The 21,508-nt window shown below is 31.5% G+C and overlaps 2 protein-coding genes across 5 annotated transcripts in view; one reads left to right on the forward strand and one right to left on the reverse strand.

The window, feature by feature from the left end:
* Window positions 1–16,191, forward strand: part of LOC118185458 (uncharacterized) — a 272,436-nt gene extending 256,245 nt beyond the window's left edge. For 3 of the 4 annotated variants that reach the window (XM_035355307.2, XM_085813560.1, XM_035355305.2), the window contains exon 6: window positions 12,662–16,191. In XM_035355307.2, coding sequence (XP_035211198.1) covers window positions 12,662–12,861 — 200 coding nt within the window. In that variant the 3' untranslated portion in view covers window positions 12,862–16,191. The remainder of the gene's footprint in view (window positions 1–12,661) is intronic. The other variant, XM_085813561.1, reaches the window with a different exon arrangement.
* A 4,280-nt stretch (window positions 16,192–20,471) lies between these two features.
* The window catches only part of LOC118185459 (succinate dehydrogenase cytochrome b560 subunit, mitochondrial-like), a 55,653-nt gene continuing 54,616 nt past the window's right edge, over window positions 20,472–21,508 (reverse strand). Inside the window, exon 6 of the mRNA XM_035355308.2 lies at window positions 20,472–20,655. Coding sequence (XP_035211199.1) covers window positions 20,551–20,655 — 105 coding nt within the window. The 3' untranslated portion in view covers window positions 20,472–20,550. The remainder of the gene's footprint in view (window positions 20,656–21,508) is intronic.

Genomic DNA, 21,508 nt, shown 5'->3' on the forward strand with positions numbered 1-21,508 from the left:
TAATTTGTAATTAATAACAAAATATGTAGATAAAAGTTGCTGGTTATATGCAAAATGCAAGTATTATAGTAATATAAAAATGCTAAATATTATTCTCATGACATAATTTTGGAAGTCACTGCTTTTGCATTTCTCTTCAACAGATAATTAATATTTTCTGTCTTGAAATATCTGTTGAATATCTATTTTTCTCATAAAACCTGTAGTGTTTCGAATTTTTTTAGGCTCTCTGTTTTATACTACTAATATGTCATAGTATTTGGAACTATAATGGAAAAAAAATATGAAAAGGGGTGCATTACTTTTGCATTTTAATCTTTTTTCTTAAGCGTAAATGTTTTCGTACAGCTTTCCTAAAATCACTCCCGATCATATACAAATTCCATACTGTTAAAAATGGTTTACTGGGCTTGATTTACTTTGAATTATCTTTTCAATGAAAGCCACAAGCCCGAAATATACCAACTTAACATTTTAAATCTGTTACGAGTTTGAATGTTTTTAGAATGCTGTGAACAAACAGAAACTGTTCTACGAATATCCTTACTTACAGAGTATCTTGATAAGCATTTCAGTTTTGAATGAAAATATTTTGTAAAAGCCACGAGTATGGCATTTTTATTTAAACGAACATTTGTACGATAATAAATATAAAAAATCTGATGTGTACAGCGCATGACTTCCTTGTACAGAATATTAAATTATACGCATTTTTCCTTGCATTTCATTTAAACTTAATGGATTGAATTAAATCTACTTCGCCGACAGCGCATAAACCACAGTAAAATAAATGCATTCTTTAAAATTCACTCTATTTGTTTACCATAGCGACACTCTGCCGCGAGGTTCACTTAACAGTATTATATTTCGTTCATATTATAACTCAGAATGCACAAAATTTATATCATTTAAAGAATTATCTAATCGTTGCCACATGTTCTATTCAAATACTATAATAAAGCTAGAACGATGTATAAAAGAAATTAAGCAAACAAAACAAAAAAGAAACAGTTTTTCACAGACGATTGAGTACTTCTCATTGAATTAATTCAGTTCTCACTTCGCGACAAGGCAAAAATACCAAATATCTGTATTAAAAATTACGAAGTAAATCTGAAACACTTATTTCCTCGAAAAAATTCCAGAAAGGATTAAACATGATTTAATTCGCAATAATAAATGAAGGCGTTATCTTTGCTGTTGCGAAGATAAGTTTCTCTAGATTTGCAACAAATCCACTATTCTGCTGTTTCAAATGTAAACAAGCAATGACCACCATCAAAAACATTATTAGGCTTAGCGGCACTTAAACAACTTTAAAATTGTTGATTCTAAAAATATTGCATACAGATTTACTAAAGGCATAAAAACCTTAACCGGAAGATAAGAACAACATAATTCAATCATTTTTAAAGCAAAAAATGTACAATTTACAAACATATAAGAGTAAAGAACCTCAGATCACTGAACCGGGTAACAGAGTGGATATATATATAAATATATTTATATACGTTTGGTGCGGCCGATTGCAACCAAAATACGCGGTGCACATCTACATGTCCTATATACTAGTTTCGATGGTTTTACCGAACCATCACCCTCAGCTGCAAAAGCGCAAATGAACGAGATAAGATATAATGAAAATTTGAAAGTATAACGCTGATTTTAGTTGTTTGACTGTTCTTTAATGTTTGTTCGGCTTGTTATTGTATCTTAATTAAACAAAGCAATGTTGTTTCTTATTAGCTTACAATATAATTTATTCAATATGGTATTTTTGTAAAGAAAGAGTGTTGCTGTACAGTTGGTAAAGTATAAATAAGCATTTCATTTAATAATTATAAAAATTATTAATTATTTAATAATTAATCATAAGAATATGAATAATTAAATATTTTTTCGGAGATATATTTTCCGGCGATATTTTTTTTCTAGGGATCCCAGCATACATTTTTGAAGCATTATGCTCTAAATAAATGTCTTTTTTGAACATAGCATTTATTGTTGACAAATCTCCAACCAAAGGAAATACCTTACTAGGGAGGATATTAAAACAAAAATTTTTATTACAATAAATATTTTCGTTATTTTAATATTACTAATAATATACAAACATTAGTTTAAGTTCACTATAGTTGAGTGAATAAGATTGCTAGATATTGGTAGTATGTTGTTGGCAACCGAACAGTTTAGCTGATTGTGGTCTTTATGATTTTCCCGATGCGTAACGTGAATTCAAGCCAATTTTATTTAGAAAATTGCCCACGAAGGTGTTCTCTTAAAGCAGATAACCCATGACTTCTTAAAAACTGTAAAATATAATCTGTGGATATTTTCCGTTACCGTTATACGATAATACGAAAAAAATGATTTCCTATACGAAACATATGATCAGCGCTGTTATTGCCCGCTGTTTAATTAAATGCATCCATCTTATTCCTTACAATTAATTTTCCTTTTTCAAAGAAAGTTTGATTTCAGTAAAATGTACTATTTACAATGTCTCATTTTATTTTGCTCGTTTTTTATGCAAATATTCAAATTCAGATAGATATAGCGTAAGTTCAAAAAGCCAACTAGTCTCCAAGCGGTAAGATGGCTGAGCACCGGTAAATTCTAGCGGCTGCATGGGAGGTTTAGGGGTTTTTCATAAGTACAATTGATTGTGAATTAACAGTTTTTTTCCTACAAAAAAAAATCTACCCTGAAGACTTCCTTTCCCTTAGACAAATAGGTCCTGTGTGCTTTATCATAATCCAAAATCTTAAGCGTAAAAATCTTTTATCATAGCCGATGATGACGATAAAATATTTTCTATCTGATGTGTCAAGTTAGCATAATTGTATATTTCTAACGAAAATTGTTTGGCTCATGTTACCCTATAACGAAAAAAAGATTCAAATCGGTTTTTAGCTTAAACAGTATTTTCATTATTAATTATATCACGAATTTTATCAATAGTATTCTTAGTATTAATTGCAGGCATGTATTCAAGAATATAATATACACAAAGCTGTGTCTAATGATTACGGCTAATTTTTATATAAAATTTTATAGTATAAAAATTTAGGTTCATAGGTCAGCCATATTTGAAAGAGTACTTGTGTATTATATTAAAAGAGAGAGAGAAATTTAAGAATCAAAAATTTACCACGAAGTAATATAAAAATGCAATAGAAGACAAAAGAGTACAATACTATTTCATATATATGGATATACTTGAAGACAGAAACATGTTTCAGCTGTATTCTTTCATCGGAGAAAAACTTCATATGAAGCTATTTTTTTCAAATCTTTCACTATACAAGTAATACAAAAGCAGTATAGGAATTTCTTTTCTTAATACCCAACCGAAGAGCTGACGGGACGTACAATGATTAACATACAATTGGTGCCTTGAATTATTTTGCTTTACATGCAGTTTCCTTATATACGTAATACAAAATAAACTTTCACCCATTCCAAGATTTCGAGAACTCACAGAGAGAGAGAGAGAGAAATATCTATAACAAATTTTCTTGCTGTCTGACTGATTGCTTCGGGAACAATAAGTCTTCCAACTCAAGCTTTCAAGCTATTCAAATACGAACGCTTCTCAGCAAAGCCATTTGGACCGCATCTGCTTTGTTAAAGAAAACCTTTTGTGGGTAAAATCATCCACTTCATCGGGTTTTTCAAACAAAGCAGTCAGTGGTCCTGTTACTACCTGCTGACCTAGAGAAATTTCTCAGAAACTATTGTTCGAAAAAAACGAGTTTTATATTTTTAAGAATTTCCATTCTGACAGCAAGATTTTGTTATTTTTCATATATAGATGAAAAGAAACTAATTTGTTTTTAATAAAGAAGAAAAAATTAATAAGCTTATTTAAATTTTTTACACAGCACCGAGTAAGGAGACGAAATTTAATTTTCTTTATAAATATTTTTCTCAGACAATACTTTAGTCTTTTTCGAATTACGAGAATAGCGTGTTAGTGCATGCATTTTCAAATCAGATTTATTTAATTAATATATATGGATATGCCGAACAAGCACACTTTCGCACACATACACTGTATATTAGTACATACATAAAAATGAAATAAAATTTGAAAACAAGCAATTTAAAAACTACTGTATTGAAAAATTATTGAAAATTTGTTTTTACCTCATTTTTTTTTCGTTATATACATTTAGTTCAGTTTTTTTATATGCATTTACTTAATTTTATTTTCTTATATGCATTTACTTAATTTTATTTTGTCATATGCATCTGTTAGTCTTTTTGAAAAATTTTTAGATTTTTTTAGTATGGCAAAGGAAACGAGATCTATCAGCCGAAGGCAATGAATGTCTCCATGGACGACTTTCTAAGTAAAAACGTACTCATGTCATGTTACACATAGAGGAAATCACAAAATTCAACCAGTTCGTTTGTTTGGGTTCGAATATGAGTCGAAATAGCGATAATCGGATATCTTAGCCAGGAGGCCATTGATTGGGTTTGACAGATTTGGAAACCTAATAAATAGTATTTAATAAATATAATATTATTAAACGAATCGGATTTATATAAACCAAATAAAATTCTTATATCGAACACAACTAAAACTCGATATAACTTACACTGATAAACTGATGTGTATTATCACTGATAAATTAAAATACTAAACGGAATATACATTAATTCTACATAGATAATTTTTTGTAATGTATTTCGCTGGGAATGTCTGGCCGCAAAATCCTGATTATATATACCCTTATTTTAAGGTTATCACATATCTGATGGTTTGACTTTTACCTCAAAACACAAAGAATCCACAAAATTCAGTAAAATTAATAACTTTATTTCCCTGTTGAAAATTCTCTGAATCTTTTCAAATATAAAAACACACGCGCCAAGCAGTTTACTTTAAATAAATATATGCAGCAATGAGAAGATGCGCTTTTGACAGCAACTCGTTTCGAAAATCGAAAATTTTTCTAAATGTAAGAGATTTGTCGCGTAAATTAATTTTTCATTAAACAAAAAAACAAAATAGAATCGCATATTATTAACAGAATTTTATTGATAATTCAGATTCTGAAAACAAGAACATTGTTGTTATAAAAAACAAAGAAAAAATAAACAACATATTTCATTCAACGGGGGCCAACTTTGGCGCATGAACTTTTCAACATAAAAATATTTGAAGCATGTTATGGATAAAGGTTTATTTGATTATGGCAAAGTACTCGATGGTTATTTGCCTAAGGTGAAGGATGCCTTCGTTCGAGGACTGCCTAACGGAAATTGACTTGCATACATGTTACACATATGGAAAACTAAGAATATCATCCTGGCAACCAGCCCGTTTGCCCGGACAGAACCACCAGTTGTTTCGTTAGACTCCGCTCAGTCGCTGGTGGGCTGTCCGATAACGGAAAAGTTCAAAATTTCATATTAGAGAAAAAGTGGTAGCATAGTATAATTCGAAGTTATTGCCATTTCAGTAATGTGAAGAGATAATCGCTTCTCTTAACATACTGGTAGTTTGACCTGCATTCAAACCCCCGTGAACAAGCTGATTGCATGGGCGTTTTTATGGTTTTAACTTTTTGTAGTGCGAGATTGTTTCCCTTAGAAAATCTGTCACGAAAGCATATCTCCCCTTAGACAGATCGCCTTCACGTGCTTAATAATCTAACAAGCCAAACCAAACACAACCCGAGCGAGGACTCGTAGTCAAGGCACGTCATCATGAAAAGCTAACTAAAATTGGTTCATATTCACATTAAACACGGGCAGCAAAAATTCGCTAAAACTGGTATGTAGGCAATCCATTCGTCAGGATTTGAAACCCGCTTCAAACTATTAGTATTCAACGATTTTACCGCTACTTCGTTGGCGGCCTTTTGTAGTATCTATAAGAAAAGTAATCGCAAAGACACAATCATTGCGTACCGACGGATGAATTAAGTTCGGAATTTAAAGAATAACTTTCATTCGTGCTGTTGCTGTTAGCATTGACGTTTGGACAAATGTTAATTTATTTTAAATTCTTTTAATGTAATTAATTTATATCTTTAAATAATTGATCTTCTGACTGTAATTTTTTGTGCGGAGTATATCTAACCCTTCCGTACACTAACTGTTTTAATTAATTTGCACTCCATTAATTTTAAGTGATTTTATATCGATAGATTTCTTTCCAAAAATGTTTCAAGCATTAGATATTTTTTTCTTTAGATTTCAAAACATTTTGGATTTAAAATCTTAATAATAAAATTCTTAAAACAAATACTTCTAGAAATTCCTTCGGCGTATTCATTTATTCCATTTAGTTGAAGTTTCAAGTAGAATATCTTCCTTTCAACATTCATATAATTTTCATATGTCAGTTCGCCATTTCTACGGAGCATAGAGCCACACATACGAGTACAAAACTCAGGCATGCTAAAAGCACAGTTTTAACATTTAAGAATGTAAAAAGAAGAATATACCATTATAATAACGCGCATTTGAAATACGAAGGCAAACAAGAAAGCTGGTTGCAACATTTTATATTTTTTTCTGACGAATCAGAAATTGTAATAATTTTTCAATACAAAAATAAAATATTCGATTCTATAACATATAGGCATAAAGGCGTCCTCCGTTACAATTCTTATTTTTCTTGTTTCTACTAAAATTCCGCAATGTACTATAACAACGTCGGATCCTGTTTGACTTTCATTTGTATAAAGTACCACAAGGCAAACAGTTGTAAAACGATTTATCTTCTTTCGCAAACTTTTAGTCGGCACACAGATAATACATACCTGCTGTCTTACAAAGATACTTCACTCTAAGGACTTTTTCCTAAAGTGCTCTTTTCAAAGAAACTTCACACCCTATTAAGGACCTTTGTGTCAACTGACAGCCGCCTGCAGAAAGGTAGGGGAAGGAAGACTAGATCGCGTCGTCTATACACGTCTTAAGCAATCTTCGCGAAATTCGGGCTTCGTGTATACACGTCTTAAGCATTTTTCGTGCGATTTGAAATTCGTGTAAAGACGTCTTAAGCATTTTTAAAGAAATTCCAAAAACGTTTAAACACGTCTTAAGCAGTTAAAGGGTTAAATAAAGAAAGGTACTTAAAATGTGCAGTCCCACATTAAACTTATTTATGCAAAAGAAATAAATATAGACAGCGAGCTCTTTGTACCCTCTGTGGTTAGAATCATGTTTCAAGATACGATGGTTGTAAAAAATATCCTTAAAATTAGACAGCTTCAAGAAATCATGCTGAAGAAACTCCGAAATTGAATTGCAATAGGAAAGACATCCCCACGCTTCCCGGAGATTAAATAGCAGACACGAAAACCTAAAATCCCGCATGGACGAAAGCAAACAAGACTCCAAGTGAAACAGCCTTAGTAGAACGGATAAAAATACAATTCAGAAAAACAAAAGAATTCTTCGAGAAATTTAAAAATGCGAATTCAGTTGTGCAAAAGGTAGAAGGCATAGTTGGTATTCGAAGAAGAAGTATTAGATGCCTTCGAATACCTCACAAGTCTAGACTTTGATATAATTTAAAAAATATACGTTTTCGGGATTTCACTCTCCCGAGAGTTTACTATCTACTTAATATCTACTGTAAATAATTTTAATCTCAGCATCTCTTCAAGTATTTCTGCATAATTGCGTACCGCAAGTGTTTAATTTTTCATAAATACAGAAGTATCTGTCGTGGCTAATTGGATAAACATTTTCCTTACGATCTTCCTCACGACAGTTAGTTCGGGCCTCGATTATGGACTTTACTGTTTTCATCAGAAATTGCTTTAGATATTCAAGACGGTGTTTAGGCATTATTTTAGGGCATTTTTAATTTTTTCTTTTCTTAGAATAATTTTTACTTGCATTTCGTCAAATAATAACTTTTTCCGGAGGATTTTCATTCTGACCTCAGTCTATGGTTTTCTTGATTTGTGAAAGCTGACTGTCACCTTGTTTTATTCTCGCCTTCGGATGAACGGTGCAATAGCACCATATTTTATAACTGGCGTTAGAAGCTTTCAAGGTGACAGTTTAACCAGTTTACTGTGGCGCTCTCTACTAAAAGTGCGCACCGTTTTGTGTCGCCAGAATCGAGCCATGACGAGTATATTCGTCAATCGCAGAGTAAGATGCACTGGTAAGATATTGGATGAAAAAGATGGCTTTACTTTATAAAAATGAAAATTTTATTACTAATATTTACTTATTTGGTTAATATAAGCATAAATTTACATATTAAACTAAAAACGCAATAAATTAAATTAAATATTATACATATAAAAGTAAGAATTTAAATTACTGCTGTGGAGTGATATTCAGCGAAACAGAGTACTATACACAATAGTACTCTGTTTTGAAAATCGAACACCAGTAACGCGATTCCTTCCTGATCTTACGTTTGTAGCAATGCGAACACCTTCGCGTAGGGTTGTTTTTTTCCCTATATTCCGGGTATATAATCCGGAACATGATTCCCGCCTAATTGGCTTATATTAGGTCTAAATGGCCGAGTTTGTGTCGATTGATTTCTGACAATTGGATACGGCGCAAAAGTGTCTTCGATAAATTTGAGAAAAAAGTTGATGTGCGATAATGTTCCATTTTTTTTATATAATATGAATGCATTCAGACACATAATGTCTAAGAAATGGAGAAACGTTTTGAGTCGTTTTTTGCTGTGGAGTACGTTATGATAATTCCGTCGCTCATATCCACTCCACCCATTTTTTTATTATAATCAATTACTAGCTCCGTTTTTTTTTTTTGTTATTATTTTTCTTTTCTCTGTTTCTATTACATTGTCATTATGTACAGTACTTACTAAATAAACCTCCCTCTTATCTTTCCATTTCATTAACATAATATACGCATGACGAGTATATTCGCAAAATCGTGTCGCTTCTCCATAACGAGTATACTCGTCAATCACAGTTAACTGGTTAATCTTGTGATTAAAACTCCTACTAGTTGCATGCCAGTAGCAAAGTGATAGTTTGTAATCCGTGGGGATGATGAGTATAAGTACGAGCCAGTTAATCCAGAATCCAATCGGATAGTGTAGACCGTCTGATGAATTTTAGATTTTCTTTGTTCTTCAACTCTGTTAGTGAATTCCTGATAGCAGACAGCGAAGAAAGACTTCTTATTCAAATACTCGCAACTAATGAAAATGAATGCATAGAGGAATTTATTCAAAATAGTACGGGTTCTTCTTCGAATATGCATATTTTTAAAATTTTGGACAAGTATATTGCAAAACTAGAAAATGCGATAAACACTGTCGAGAATACAACCCAAAAGAAGCCAGTAATGTGAATAAGACCATATTTAATGATCATCTGGATTGGAATACTGTAACCAGAGGTAATCATGAAATAAGTGACTTCAGAACCTTGCTTCGAAATCCAATACACAATTAAGCAATAAAATCTCAGCTTTAAACAAATGTGATGGATAATTAAAAGAGTATCTGGAGAATTCTTCCACAGGCAGAAAGAAAAATAAAACACGTGCTTAGAAATCTTCGCAAAAGGAGTTTGAAGTTTCTCATTTGATTGAATTTAAAACAGAGCAGGAAATTGGCACCCAGACGGAACCAAATAAACAAGCACCTGCATAAAATTCTGACTGCTTAAGCCCTTTTACAAGTAATGGCACCCGTACAAAACTTTCATACAAATGAATGCAAAACCCTTCGAAAAGAAGATACACCAAGAGACACTGAGGATGAATCCTAAGCTGGACAACATTAATGAATTCCACTACCCTAGATATTCGTAAAAAAATTCTGGTGATTGTCGTCAGGGGCTGCAAAGCTGGACTCAACTTATTGTCTTATTTGAGAAGAATCATATTGTTGATTGCAAAAGAAAATTGAAAAACTGAGAATGAGTATGAAATAAAAGTCTTCACCGCGGAGGTGCATAGACAGGTTACCAAGTTCCTGGATACACAGAATATTGGATATCGTACTTATTTTCTCCCAAAGAACAAGAACATTAGTCATTCGCAGCCTTTCTGTAAATACTCCAGTGATGAATGTACAAGATAAACTTCCTGCAGTATTTAATGTCAAGAGTCTGTTAGTTTTCCAAAATAAAAAATGGCAAGTTAACATCTCTTTCTTCTTATTCACAATTAAGAAATACGATAAATCACTTCTGATCTATAATCTCTGATAACTAATGCATTTGAGAATCAAAGTGGAATCATACCGCAGAAAGATGAGGCCCCCCAAAGTAAGTAATGTTACCAGGGCCAGAGCAGTAATGTTACAATACCTTTCGTCACGCTCAGCTTGTGAACATCCTATCCGCTGCGTTCATTGCGACAAGGATCGTGAATCCAGAGACTGCACTAAACATAAAAGCAAAGGTACCCAAATGTGGGAACTGTGGAGGCCCCCCACACAGCTAGTTTACAGATGTTGTCCCTCCCCAAAATGCAAGTTGGGCAAAACTATTAGCTTGTCATCTGATGGACACCCTGAAAGACTCATCCCGAGCAAGATGTACATGGAAGCTGACAAATCCTTGAATTCTAAACTCTCAGGACAAATAAATGAGGCAAAGAAGACAGAAGCTATGTCTACTGCTCTCGTCATGGTCATTGAATTAAAACTAATAATTTTAACATGAAGAACAGCTATGAGCAGAACAACATGACAAGAGACTCTTCAAGTACTCTCCAATTAGAATTTTTGTGTGAAATGCACAATATTCTTTATATTAAAAAAATAAAGCCACTTCCTGCTGGATAATGCAATTGACTTTTTCATTATTATATTATTTCAGAAGCCCCAGATAAACATTCTTTCCCTCTGTATTTTATGCTATTATGTTAAGTTTATTATTAGCTAAGTTTTAGGAATTATTTTCTACATTTGTTCATGTGTCTCTTTAAGCACAAGTTCTTATGTAAATATTCTCATCAAGTTTCTTCGCATTTATCCTGCAATACTGTATTTAGTAATCTTTGTTCTACTAGCAACATAACATCTACAGTGCATTATGAAATTTATGTTCTTTTGTACATTCAAAACTCTGGCTTTACGAACAATTTTCCTGTGGGTGTTTGCATAGACAATGTGCTTTCCCTTCTTTCACCAGTTGTCAGTACCCCTTTTTTTATAGAACCCACTGCTCAGGACTCTACAGTGTCAATAAATTTAATTAGAATAGAAAATTTCAACAAAGGCAATCTAGCAAATAATGTATCCAAGTCCTAGAGTACCTCATGAAGGCATACCTTCCTGTAAGCCAGCAGCCATGTGAACCTTGAACTAGATATAATAAACAGGTTATCTTGTATGTACAGAAGGAAAATAGTACATACTTTCAAATGTCTAGCTAGATGTTTGTTGGAAAGCAGTGCATTAAATTTCTGCATTTGTTCTGAGTTTTTATTTTGCACAGCGTTGTTTTGTATTCTGTTGTTAAAAGATTTGATACAGTACTGAGGGAAAAAGTATTTTTAATAGACCTTCCTTTAAGAAATTTAGTAACTTCAGCTGAATGCAGTATAGAAATGCTTTTTAAACTGCGTGTAGTATGTTAGGTTTAGAATGTGCTTGCAGTACAGAACCCAAATTGACCAAATCGAAGACCAACGAATACTGATGATTATCTTGGGTTAAGATCTCAGCAAAAGGACTAGCTGGAAAGGATTATTCCAATATGTTACTATAATACAATTTCATAACCCTTAAAAATTCCTGGTGGAAGCACCCCCTCCTAAGGCAGATAGTCCTCATGTACTTTTCTATGATAAATTAACCGTACAGTGTAGTTCTCATTTCCAGCGTTGAATATGATCGCCATCATCCATGATCTAATTCTTTGAAAGCATGCTGCATTATTTCATGCCCCCCTTTTTTGTTTTTGTTTTGTAATATTGACCCTAAGCTCTTCTGAAAAATGCGACTCTGAGATACAGGCCCTTGTTTTGACACAAACCCAGGAAGAATACTCTGCTAGGATAAAAAAATTGAAACAGCAACTATTCAAGATAGATCATCATCTCTTTTCAATAGAAATTGATAGTTCACCAAGTTAACTACATGTTGAAATTATAGATCTCTGGTGTGATACTGGATTTCGAGAAAAAATCTACAAATTTTACAGTACTGTTAGTTGGACAAACTAAAGGATTTTATTCAAGAACTTTTTGGTTACTTATGGATCAATCTATGTGTATATGAACAAGCATTTTCTATCATGAATCCCATTAAAAACATTTTACAAGAAAGCATGATCGATGATCATTTACAAGCATTAAAAAATCACTGCTATAAAATTAATATCTAAAATTACAAAAGTGATGAAAAATGTAAAACATCATCATTCTTTTCTCATTAAGTTGTGGGTAATTAGAAATTTATTTATTTTTTATCTCAGAATTCATTTTCCTTGATACTAACAATATAAAAATACTATTATATTTTTGGCTCACCATTTATTTTTTTATTTCTAATATGGCCCTTTGGAAAAAAGGTTTGTTAGGCCTATTCTAAATTTTTATTTTTCTACCTGAATTCAGAAACTTATTTTTCTGACTTCAGAAACTCATTAAATTATAAATGTCTGCTTTCATTATCAAACCTTTATATAATTAGATAAGTTTCTAATTCTAAAACCATATTTGTTTCTTTTTGTAGGATCTATTTATGATCTCACTGGGAGCTATGACCTGCCATTCTTTATAGCAGGTGTACTCCTCATCATCTCTGCAATAGTTAGTTTCATGGTTCCTGTTGTAGCTAGAATCTCAAAGAATGAAGAGCCACAAGCTAACCCAGAGGTAGTCAGAGATGAAAATCAAGATGTCATGAGTGATGACCAAGAAAGTGTGGTGTAATTTAATTTCCATTAAAACTCCAGTGGAAAAAAGATGCTTAAGACTGAAAAATGTGGGCCTTGTAGCTGTGCTGGATATCAGCCAGTTAGAAAAAGCTTAACAAAGTATGAAGGCACTATTCCTTTGTTTAAAGTATACTGATGAATCTCATACATTGATATTTTGTGGAAAACTTTTCATACAATTTGATACAGAAGTGTGTAAAAATGAAGAGTGTTTGTGAAAATGAATGCATGCATGGAAAGGCCACTTTATAGTGTGTTTACAAGAGAGTATATGACAAGCTGCGAAATCGCACACTTTTTTTTTCCTTTGAGCTTGGGTTTCAATTTCCAAACTACATCTTTTACAATATGATATAAAAATGGACAAAGAATATATATAACATGAAGCATACCTTGCAGCTAAGAGTCTGTGATATGAATGCACATTCCCACATGGGCATGCTGAAGACTACTTTGAGAAAAGGAGCGTAAACTTTTAAAAGACAATCACTCTCCTGCAAGCTACAATGTATGCAAAAGAATGCTAATAAAGTGGAAATCTAAAGAAACCACCTAACCTTTGTAAATTAAATATTTCCTTATAAAACCTGAAAGCAATATCATGCCAAATGCAGTTTGTCAACTTATAATGATTTTTAAAGTTCTCTCTAATTTATTTCCCGGATAGAAAAATTGAATGCCTTTTATTTTATTATAGAAATAAATAACAGTTAATCTCAAAGAAAAATACCAAAAGCAGTTTGCAAAAAAATGTAATATGAAATCAATATATAATATTTTTTTCATTATCTTAGACAATATGATTTCTATCATTCATTCATTCATTGTGTTCATTAAAATAGTGAACATATACATGTTATGTATAACAGGAACATTTGTTCTATATCATCATAAGTTTCTGCAGTGGAGTTTTGTGACAGGGCCTGGGGAAATCTTAAAAAATTAAGAAACATTTTTATTATGAAGTGTCTTGTGTACAATAACACATTTCCATTATTAAAGAGCAAAAGAAAATTATATCTTATCATTTGCAGTATACAAAATATATGTATATTTGCATTATTAAAAACTATAAAACTGTGTTAGTATGTTTCAATCCAAAGAAAAAGCAAATACCCTTATACCAGTGTCTATTAGTCCTCAGTATAAAATACTCTCAGCATAAGGTATCATTTCATCATTCTTTTATAATTGGACTTTTCTTAAATATTCTATTCTTACTTTTCTTAAGGGAAAAAAAGCTGTTCTGTGTCTAAAATTGAAAAAAAAAAAAAAAAAAAAAAAAAAAAAAAAAATTGTGTGTGCAAGTACAAAAGTAACAAATTAAGTCACCCCCCCCAAATGAAAATTCTAAAACACAGTATTTTAACTGCATATTATTTATTCATTAACTATGGATTAGTTAATATATATATTTTTTACTCAAAACGAAATATGAAATTATAAGGTTAATACAAAAGTCCAAGCTTAATTAGCCCACTATTAAATAAAAATTCTTTAATTTATATATATGAAACCTAAAAATCTATGCATGTAACTCTGACAGTAAATAAAAAGTTTATGACTTTTAGACAATATTGTATGCTGAATAGTAGATTCTCAACTACTAAAAATATTTATTATGTATAAAATTCAAAACAAACATCTTCAGCATGGGAAAAAAATTTCCATTTTCAAATAATTAAGTAGACCAAATTATAGTTTCAAAAAGCAAAAAATCTTGAAACTGTAAATAAATAATAACACTAAACTGAAGTAATAAAGAGAATTTAGGTGACATCATTTAATTGCATCATATTGTAGTCTAACATTAACTTTGTGACTTATTTGAATTTAGGTTATCATTCATTATTATTTTAATATTTTATTACGATCATTTTAATATTTTATTCATAGTTCATTAACTTTGCTTTTAAACATTTATACTTTTTCAGAATCCTCTATGAACAATATACTGCATTTAAGTTATCTCTCATGCATAAAATTAGATCAGTAAAGGGTAACTTATTTAATCAAAATTGGGTTATAATATGTTTAATAATAACTTATTTCTTTTAGACCATTTCTTTATTATGCAACTATAAAAATCAACTTCAGGTTCCTTTTCCCAAACATTTTTAAGGACAACATTATTTCTCTTTAAATACAAAATTATCAAATTATTCCAAAGACTTCACTTCTGAATTATTCCATTCACCTTCCAAAGACTTCTGTGTTTGAGATCTAGCTGGAGCCTTCTGAAATATGCTTCTCTATTGTTTCGCCTTTTGAATGAAAATTTTTATTATAGCTGTGTATTTAATAATTTCCTAGTAAGCTATAAAATATATTTCTCAAGAAAATGTTTAAAGCATATTGTAGAAATCTCTTCAAAATTTTCATTATGTTTCAGTTTCACAGCACAATGATACATAAATAATGCATTCTTCAATCAAATTGAATCTTCTATGTTACTTAGGAAAATGCATTCTGTTCTAATCAGGGAAAAATATGTTGTTTAAATGTTTGGTGCAAATGAATGCGTCAATAAAATTCTATTGATGACTTGAGCAAAATTTGTAACTCGCAGCAGAAATGCATTATATGTAAAATACATATGATAAACGAGAGTGAAATAGTTTTAAAGTAAGTAAATTAGTTTTCCTAATTTATGATTTGGCACCTGCTAGGAACTGAAAAACTGCTTACAGTAAGAATTTCCCCAGGTCTAAGATGCAAAAGTATCATATACAGTGAAACCTGTATGTGCTGATGATTACATATTCCTAACAACAAACATATAGCTTGTTGACAGTTTTATCAAAACTGTGGTCACTTTACATAAATAGTTAAATTCAAGAACAGCAGCATTTTACAGCTTTCACTGTATGTACATGGGGAGGTGACAGGAGGGAAAATGTAGTTAATTCATGATTAATTTGTTGTTTGTGCTCCAGATGACTTCTTTTACCTTAGATGTATTATGAAATAGTAAAGAACCTCTTTATGATGTATTTTGAAATATACTAAGTATATAGAAACCCAAATAATTTATGAGAGAAAAGAAGTTAATGTATTTTAGAACTGCAAGTTTTAGCTCCTCTGTGAATATGCTTATCTGATTACAGTTATTAATGACAGCACTTTGATGTTCTTACTAGAAAGTTTCTTGTGATATTGTATAAAAGGGATCAAATGTTATTCACTCACCCTATGTTACTTGTTGGGAAAAAGAATGTATTGGTCAATTTCGCATATGCAGTGCCTTTTGGCGCCTTCCATTGGCTATAATTGTATTTGTTTAGCAATCAATCAATTTCAAGAATAAAAATGTATAAAACCTTAATTTCTTACATAAAAGAAAATGCTCACATTTTTTTTAAATCATTAAATTACAGAACAAATATCTCAGAGTAACTTTCATACCAGTTACTGTAAATATGTATGTCTTATAAAATGTTATTTTATTTATAGCTAGTCATAAAAGTCATGCAGAATCCAACACAACTGATCAGAGAAACAGAATTTGCATATAAAATTAACACATCATTAAAAAAAGTCAACAAAAATTATTAATAAAATGAAATGATTTGATTAAAAGATGTAGCTTTAGGCTGTATATCACAAAGTCTGCATAGAGATAAAAAAGAAACAATTTAAAATATTTTATGTTTGTATTTTATGTTAGTATTCCCTTTTACAGTATAATAATGTTCAGCTATTAAAATGGGAGGGGTGGAAACGAGGTTTCCAGTAATTTCCTATAAAATTTTATGCCAACCATTTTTGGAAGATTTTGGCTTTTTTTTTTTTTTTTTTTTTTTTTTTTTTTTTTTTTTTTTTTTGAAGATCAAAATGCATGGTGAATGTTTAAATTCAACAATAGAGTATTGCTATAAGTTCCCCCTTCCCTTTACTGCAAACACACTTGTCTCATCGTTTTTGCCACTTTCTAAAACTATTCTGGAAATCTTCTAGTGAGTACCTTCTAGTTGTGTTATCAGCACTTCCTGAATATTCTGAATCAATACAGATATTTATCTTTCATAGTCATTTTGGCTTTAAAAAGAAGCCAGATATTACATTGTGTAACAGCCAACAATAATGTTAGAAAGATATGTGTTAGCAGATATGTAAGTAATTAGAAATTCAGTGGATTGTGTATTGTGGAGTGCTCCAAGACTGTTCACTCTGACACATAAAAAAAGATTACGAGACATTTTGTCTATACTTAATAGAAATTTTGTTTGGGCAGTGATGACAACTGTGTATGTGTTATGTTGAGGCTCCATGGTAAACACCTAAATTCTGCCTCTGCTTTATAGCATACACCGCTTCCACACCTGGTGTGATGGTAAGGGTGCGAGTAAGTGTGATATCTAGTCACTTGTAATATTGATCCACGATACTGACAGCCAAGCAATACATTCGTGATAGCCTTCACCTACGTGTTGCCACTTATGACAAAGCTTCTAGGAGACATTCTTCAACAGGACAATTTTTCTGGGCCACATACTGCAAAGATGTCACAAGAGTGCCTCTACCACATTTTCCTGGAATGCCAGATCCTCAGATTTGTTACCCACTTATATTCTGGCTTGAGATAACTCAGCAGGGTACTAGAGCCTCCACTATCTGCAGTTTTTCCTTTAATAAATTATCCTTTTGCTTTAATTTTATAATCAGTTACTTATATCAGTGTTGCAGTCATATATATAAATTTTCATTTGATTCTCACTAATCTTTCTAGCTATGCAAATTTTTATGAAATGGGTATAATATATTCAGTTGTAATTTTTTTTAAATGATACATACCATGTAATTTTCGTTTTTCAGTTTTCAAGAGGTAAAAATTATAGAAGAGGGTAATTATTTAAGAGAATGTGATATGTTCTGTAGAAGAGTAAATTTTCATTTAAAAGCAGTATTAGGAGACTTTGTTGTAATATCTAGCATCAAAAGACTCATGGTTTAGAGAAGTAATTTTAACCACAATCGTAAAATTGAACAACCTCCAAGAAATTTTCTCGGATGAGCTTGAGTAGATTTTCAAAGATATAAAATATCTGTATCACTTAATAATCTCAAGAATCAGCACTCAGATTTTTTTAAACACATTTTCAGAAGATTTATATAATGTTGGCCATTAAAATTGCTATACTGGGAAAGAAAGCAAAGGCAGTACCTTATTTAATTATTATTAGTATAATGAAAGGAAGATATGATTAAATTTGCAAGTAGTATTGCATACACAGTGTGTAAAATTCAGTACACACAGCTTGCCATTTCTGGCAGCAACAAATGGCTGTAATCTGCCTGGGCATCAAGTCGACGGGAGCTTGGATGACAGATACGGGTACTAAATTTCATGCAGCTTCAGTTCTACTAATTTTGATTCTGACTATCTTTCTAGAATCAGTAGTCAGAATCAAAAGTCAGAAAAGAGATGCCCATGACAAGATTACCCAATGGCACCATCTTACAAGCATGCCAGGTGATGAGTCTACACAAGTACTTTTTCCTGGTGATGCAATTTCTCTCAAGTTTAAATAGACACTTGATCCAGTATGCTATGGCACATTTTTGATAGTTTATTTATTTATTTATTTACTTATTTTGTGAAAAAACAGCATGCACTCTCATAACTTGCATACACCTATCAAGAATAAATGGTTTGTCAAGTTGAGGATACACCTGGATTATCATAGATATTAAAGTATCCTTCAGTTTGTAAAGTGCATCCTGACATTTCGTTTGACCGCAAGAACTTTTGATTGCTCTCTGACAGTTTGTAAAGTGGTCTTGGGATGGAAGAGAAGCCTTTCATGAATTTATAGTAGGCGCAGAGGCCTCGGATTCTCATGGATATATTCAGGGTGTCTCCAATCTTTAACTGCCAACACTTTTTCATGATCTGTAAATGCACCTTCGGCAGAGCAGGCATGTCCAAACTAAGTCATTTCTTGTCTGAATAATTTACATTTGACATGACTTAACTTTCAATTTGATTTCCTCTATTTCTAAAGCACTTATTTTCTAAATATTCTTCAACACTTTTCTAGGCGATGAGGTCATGCGAGAGCCTTTCAACATCCGTGGCGAGCTCTTGGAGTGTTTCCATGGACTTTTGTTGGTGAAATTTCAACTGGAGTCTGCTATAGTCTTTTAAACATGTCTTGCCAAAGTGTAGCTCCGACGCACCAGATATAATTTTGAAGTCTAGTCTCTGATTTTCAGGCTGACTTGTGAGGATATCTGCTGCGTCTGCTCTCAAAGAAGCAGCAAGATGGCAGGCCTTAGTTTTAGAATCCAATGCATTTGCTATTATATAGAATTTAGTCTTGTACACTTGCGAGGAGGTCTTTCCATCATACGTGGATATCTTGTAAAGAAGGTCAAGAACATATAGGTAGGAATTTAAAGGTCATCAGATTTGTTTCCTGCTGACAACAAACTCTTTCTTAGATTTGTTGTTTGGCAGCAGAAAGTCTTTCTTCAGTTTCTCCAACTTTATTTCAACCATATCTATTCTTCCTTCCACAGCCTTGAATTTGTTTTTTATTATGGCAGTAATTTCTCTTTTTATTTCCTCTTGACTTGCTTCAATACTTTCTTAAACTGACTTTGAGAACCCCTTCTATCTTTTCTTGGACCGTTTTCCCTCTCTCCTTCAATGGAGTCGACAGGCCCATTCTATCTTTTCTTGGAATGCAGCAAAAGCTATTTTAGTTGCTCCTCCATTGTTCTTGTCGTCGTCATTCAGCCCCACTTCTGACACTAAAAACTGTTAAACACATACAGGTTCATAATGAATTAAATGCACACAGTAATCGATCATAGCATCATAAAATATATTTTCCCAAAAGAAACACTTTACAGTTCTGGAACTTTTCACAAAATTACTCACACAGGTCTTCTCAGTATGACAGAGAACAATCAGTAGTTACTACTACAAACTACTAAGATTGTTGAACATGGCACAGTATTAAAAGCTCTGAGTGTGTAAGCTTGCACAGCCATCTGTCTACACTCTGAGCTGTATTCTGAACTGAAAACTGATGTAGTTTTTCTCTGTCAACCAAGAAATTTCCACTATCTTAGATTTCTTGAAATTGCTAGAAGGTGTATACAGCTACAGTTACATATGGCTGGATACAGTTATGCAGGGATTGAGCCAAAATGTCGCTAAGTGTGGCGACCTTTGGCAATTACTCGCCAAATTTGGGACAAAAATTAGTTGCCTAAATCACTGCCAGCTTGGCACTATCTTGCAGATTTGATTTGGCAATACCTCGAAGTTAAATGGTAACCTTATTTTTCCGGCAGAGCTTCACATTTTTTAGCCTTTCATAATTACATTATACAAGAGATACTACAATTTACATATATACCAAATTTGTTACAGTATATTGGCTTCTGTTTAAATACAACAAAAAATATGCATCTTTCCTTTCCTCTATAATATAGAAACTTCAGTATAACTTTTGGAATGTTCTGCTTTGATATAGCTAATTAATAACAGCTATTAGTTCCTGATATATTTTTATTAGAAATTGTAAAATGACTAAGGAACAAAACATTAGAGAACTTCTTATGGTATATTACTTATATAAATGCAGAAAAGTCTAAATTTATAAATTACTTTTATTGTGTCTACATGTACAACATGTTTTCATTCACTACATTATAGAAATATAAATGCGCATTACATTGCAGCAGCTATAGCAGATGCAACTAAAGATGTTCCAAGTACTAAATAACCAGACAAATACAAGTTTTTCAGATCATATCCATAACCCATATCCCATGCCTGAAATAAAAAAAGGTAAATGAAACAAACAACTAGCAGACAAATAAAAATATAAAAATTATCTTGGAATATTATTTTTTAAATTAAATTAGAAGTATTTTGATAAATTCATTCCATTCTATTGGTTAAATTTAATTTTGGAAAAATCTGTTCAAATTTGAAGATCCTTTAATATCAATTTATTAAAACCATAACTATAAGAGCAGAAATGAATAAAGCAACTTAGATGGATTTTTAAGATTTCCTTTTAAACAAGATGAATAATGAATAGCAATACAAGTTTTATTAATTCTTTTACATATGAAATTCTGACATTTCCTTTGTATAAAATTCCAGTTTTTCAAAACCAAATTTTATCAAGCTATTTACAAGTGATCCCTCAAGAATTCAAATCTAGAAAAGGTAATTTAAAGATTAAACCTTGACTTTTTAATAATTTTTTTATAACTAACTAAAGAAAATAACTTTATAACAGAAGCGAAGAGGAGAATTATTTTTCTCTTTATTATTATTTTCTAACTATTGTCTTTAATTTGTTGGCAGAAAATAAAATAAAAATGCTTCTCTGTTGTTAATCTTTTTACCGAGCTCCTAAACATTTTTCAAAATTTTTTAATTGCCAGAATACTAAAGTTGACGAAATCAGTCTTTCTGAAGCTTTCTGCATCATCAAAATCTATTAATTGTAAGTAAATGCTTTTAATTTTAATTCTCACTTTACAAAAATTTTTTAAAAGCTCTAAATTTTATTTAAAATATAAAAAGCTGTTATTCAGTAAGTAAATGACTATTTTGAAGTTGACTTACATAACATATGATGTTATAAATGTCTTTTATGAATTGCACCATTATT

This window comes from Stegodyphus dumicola, chromosome 3, assembly GCF_044657685.1.
Source record: "Stegodyphus dumicola isolate Sdum_Otavi_A_Nest chromosome 3, ASM4465768v1".
NCBI lineage: Eukaryota > Metazoa > Arthropoda > Arachnida > Araneae > Eresidae > Stegodyphus > Stegodyphus dumicola.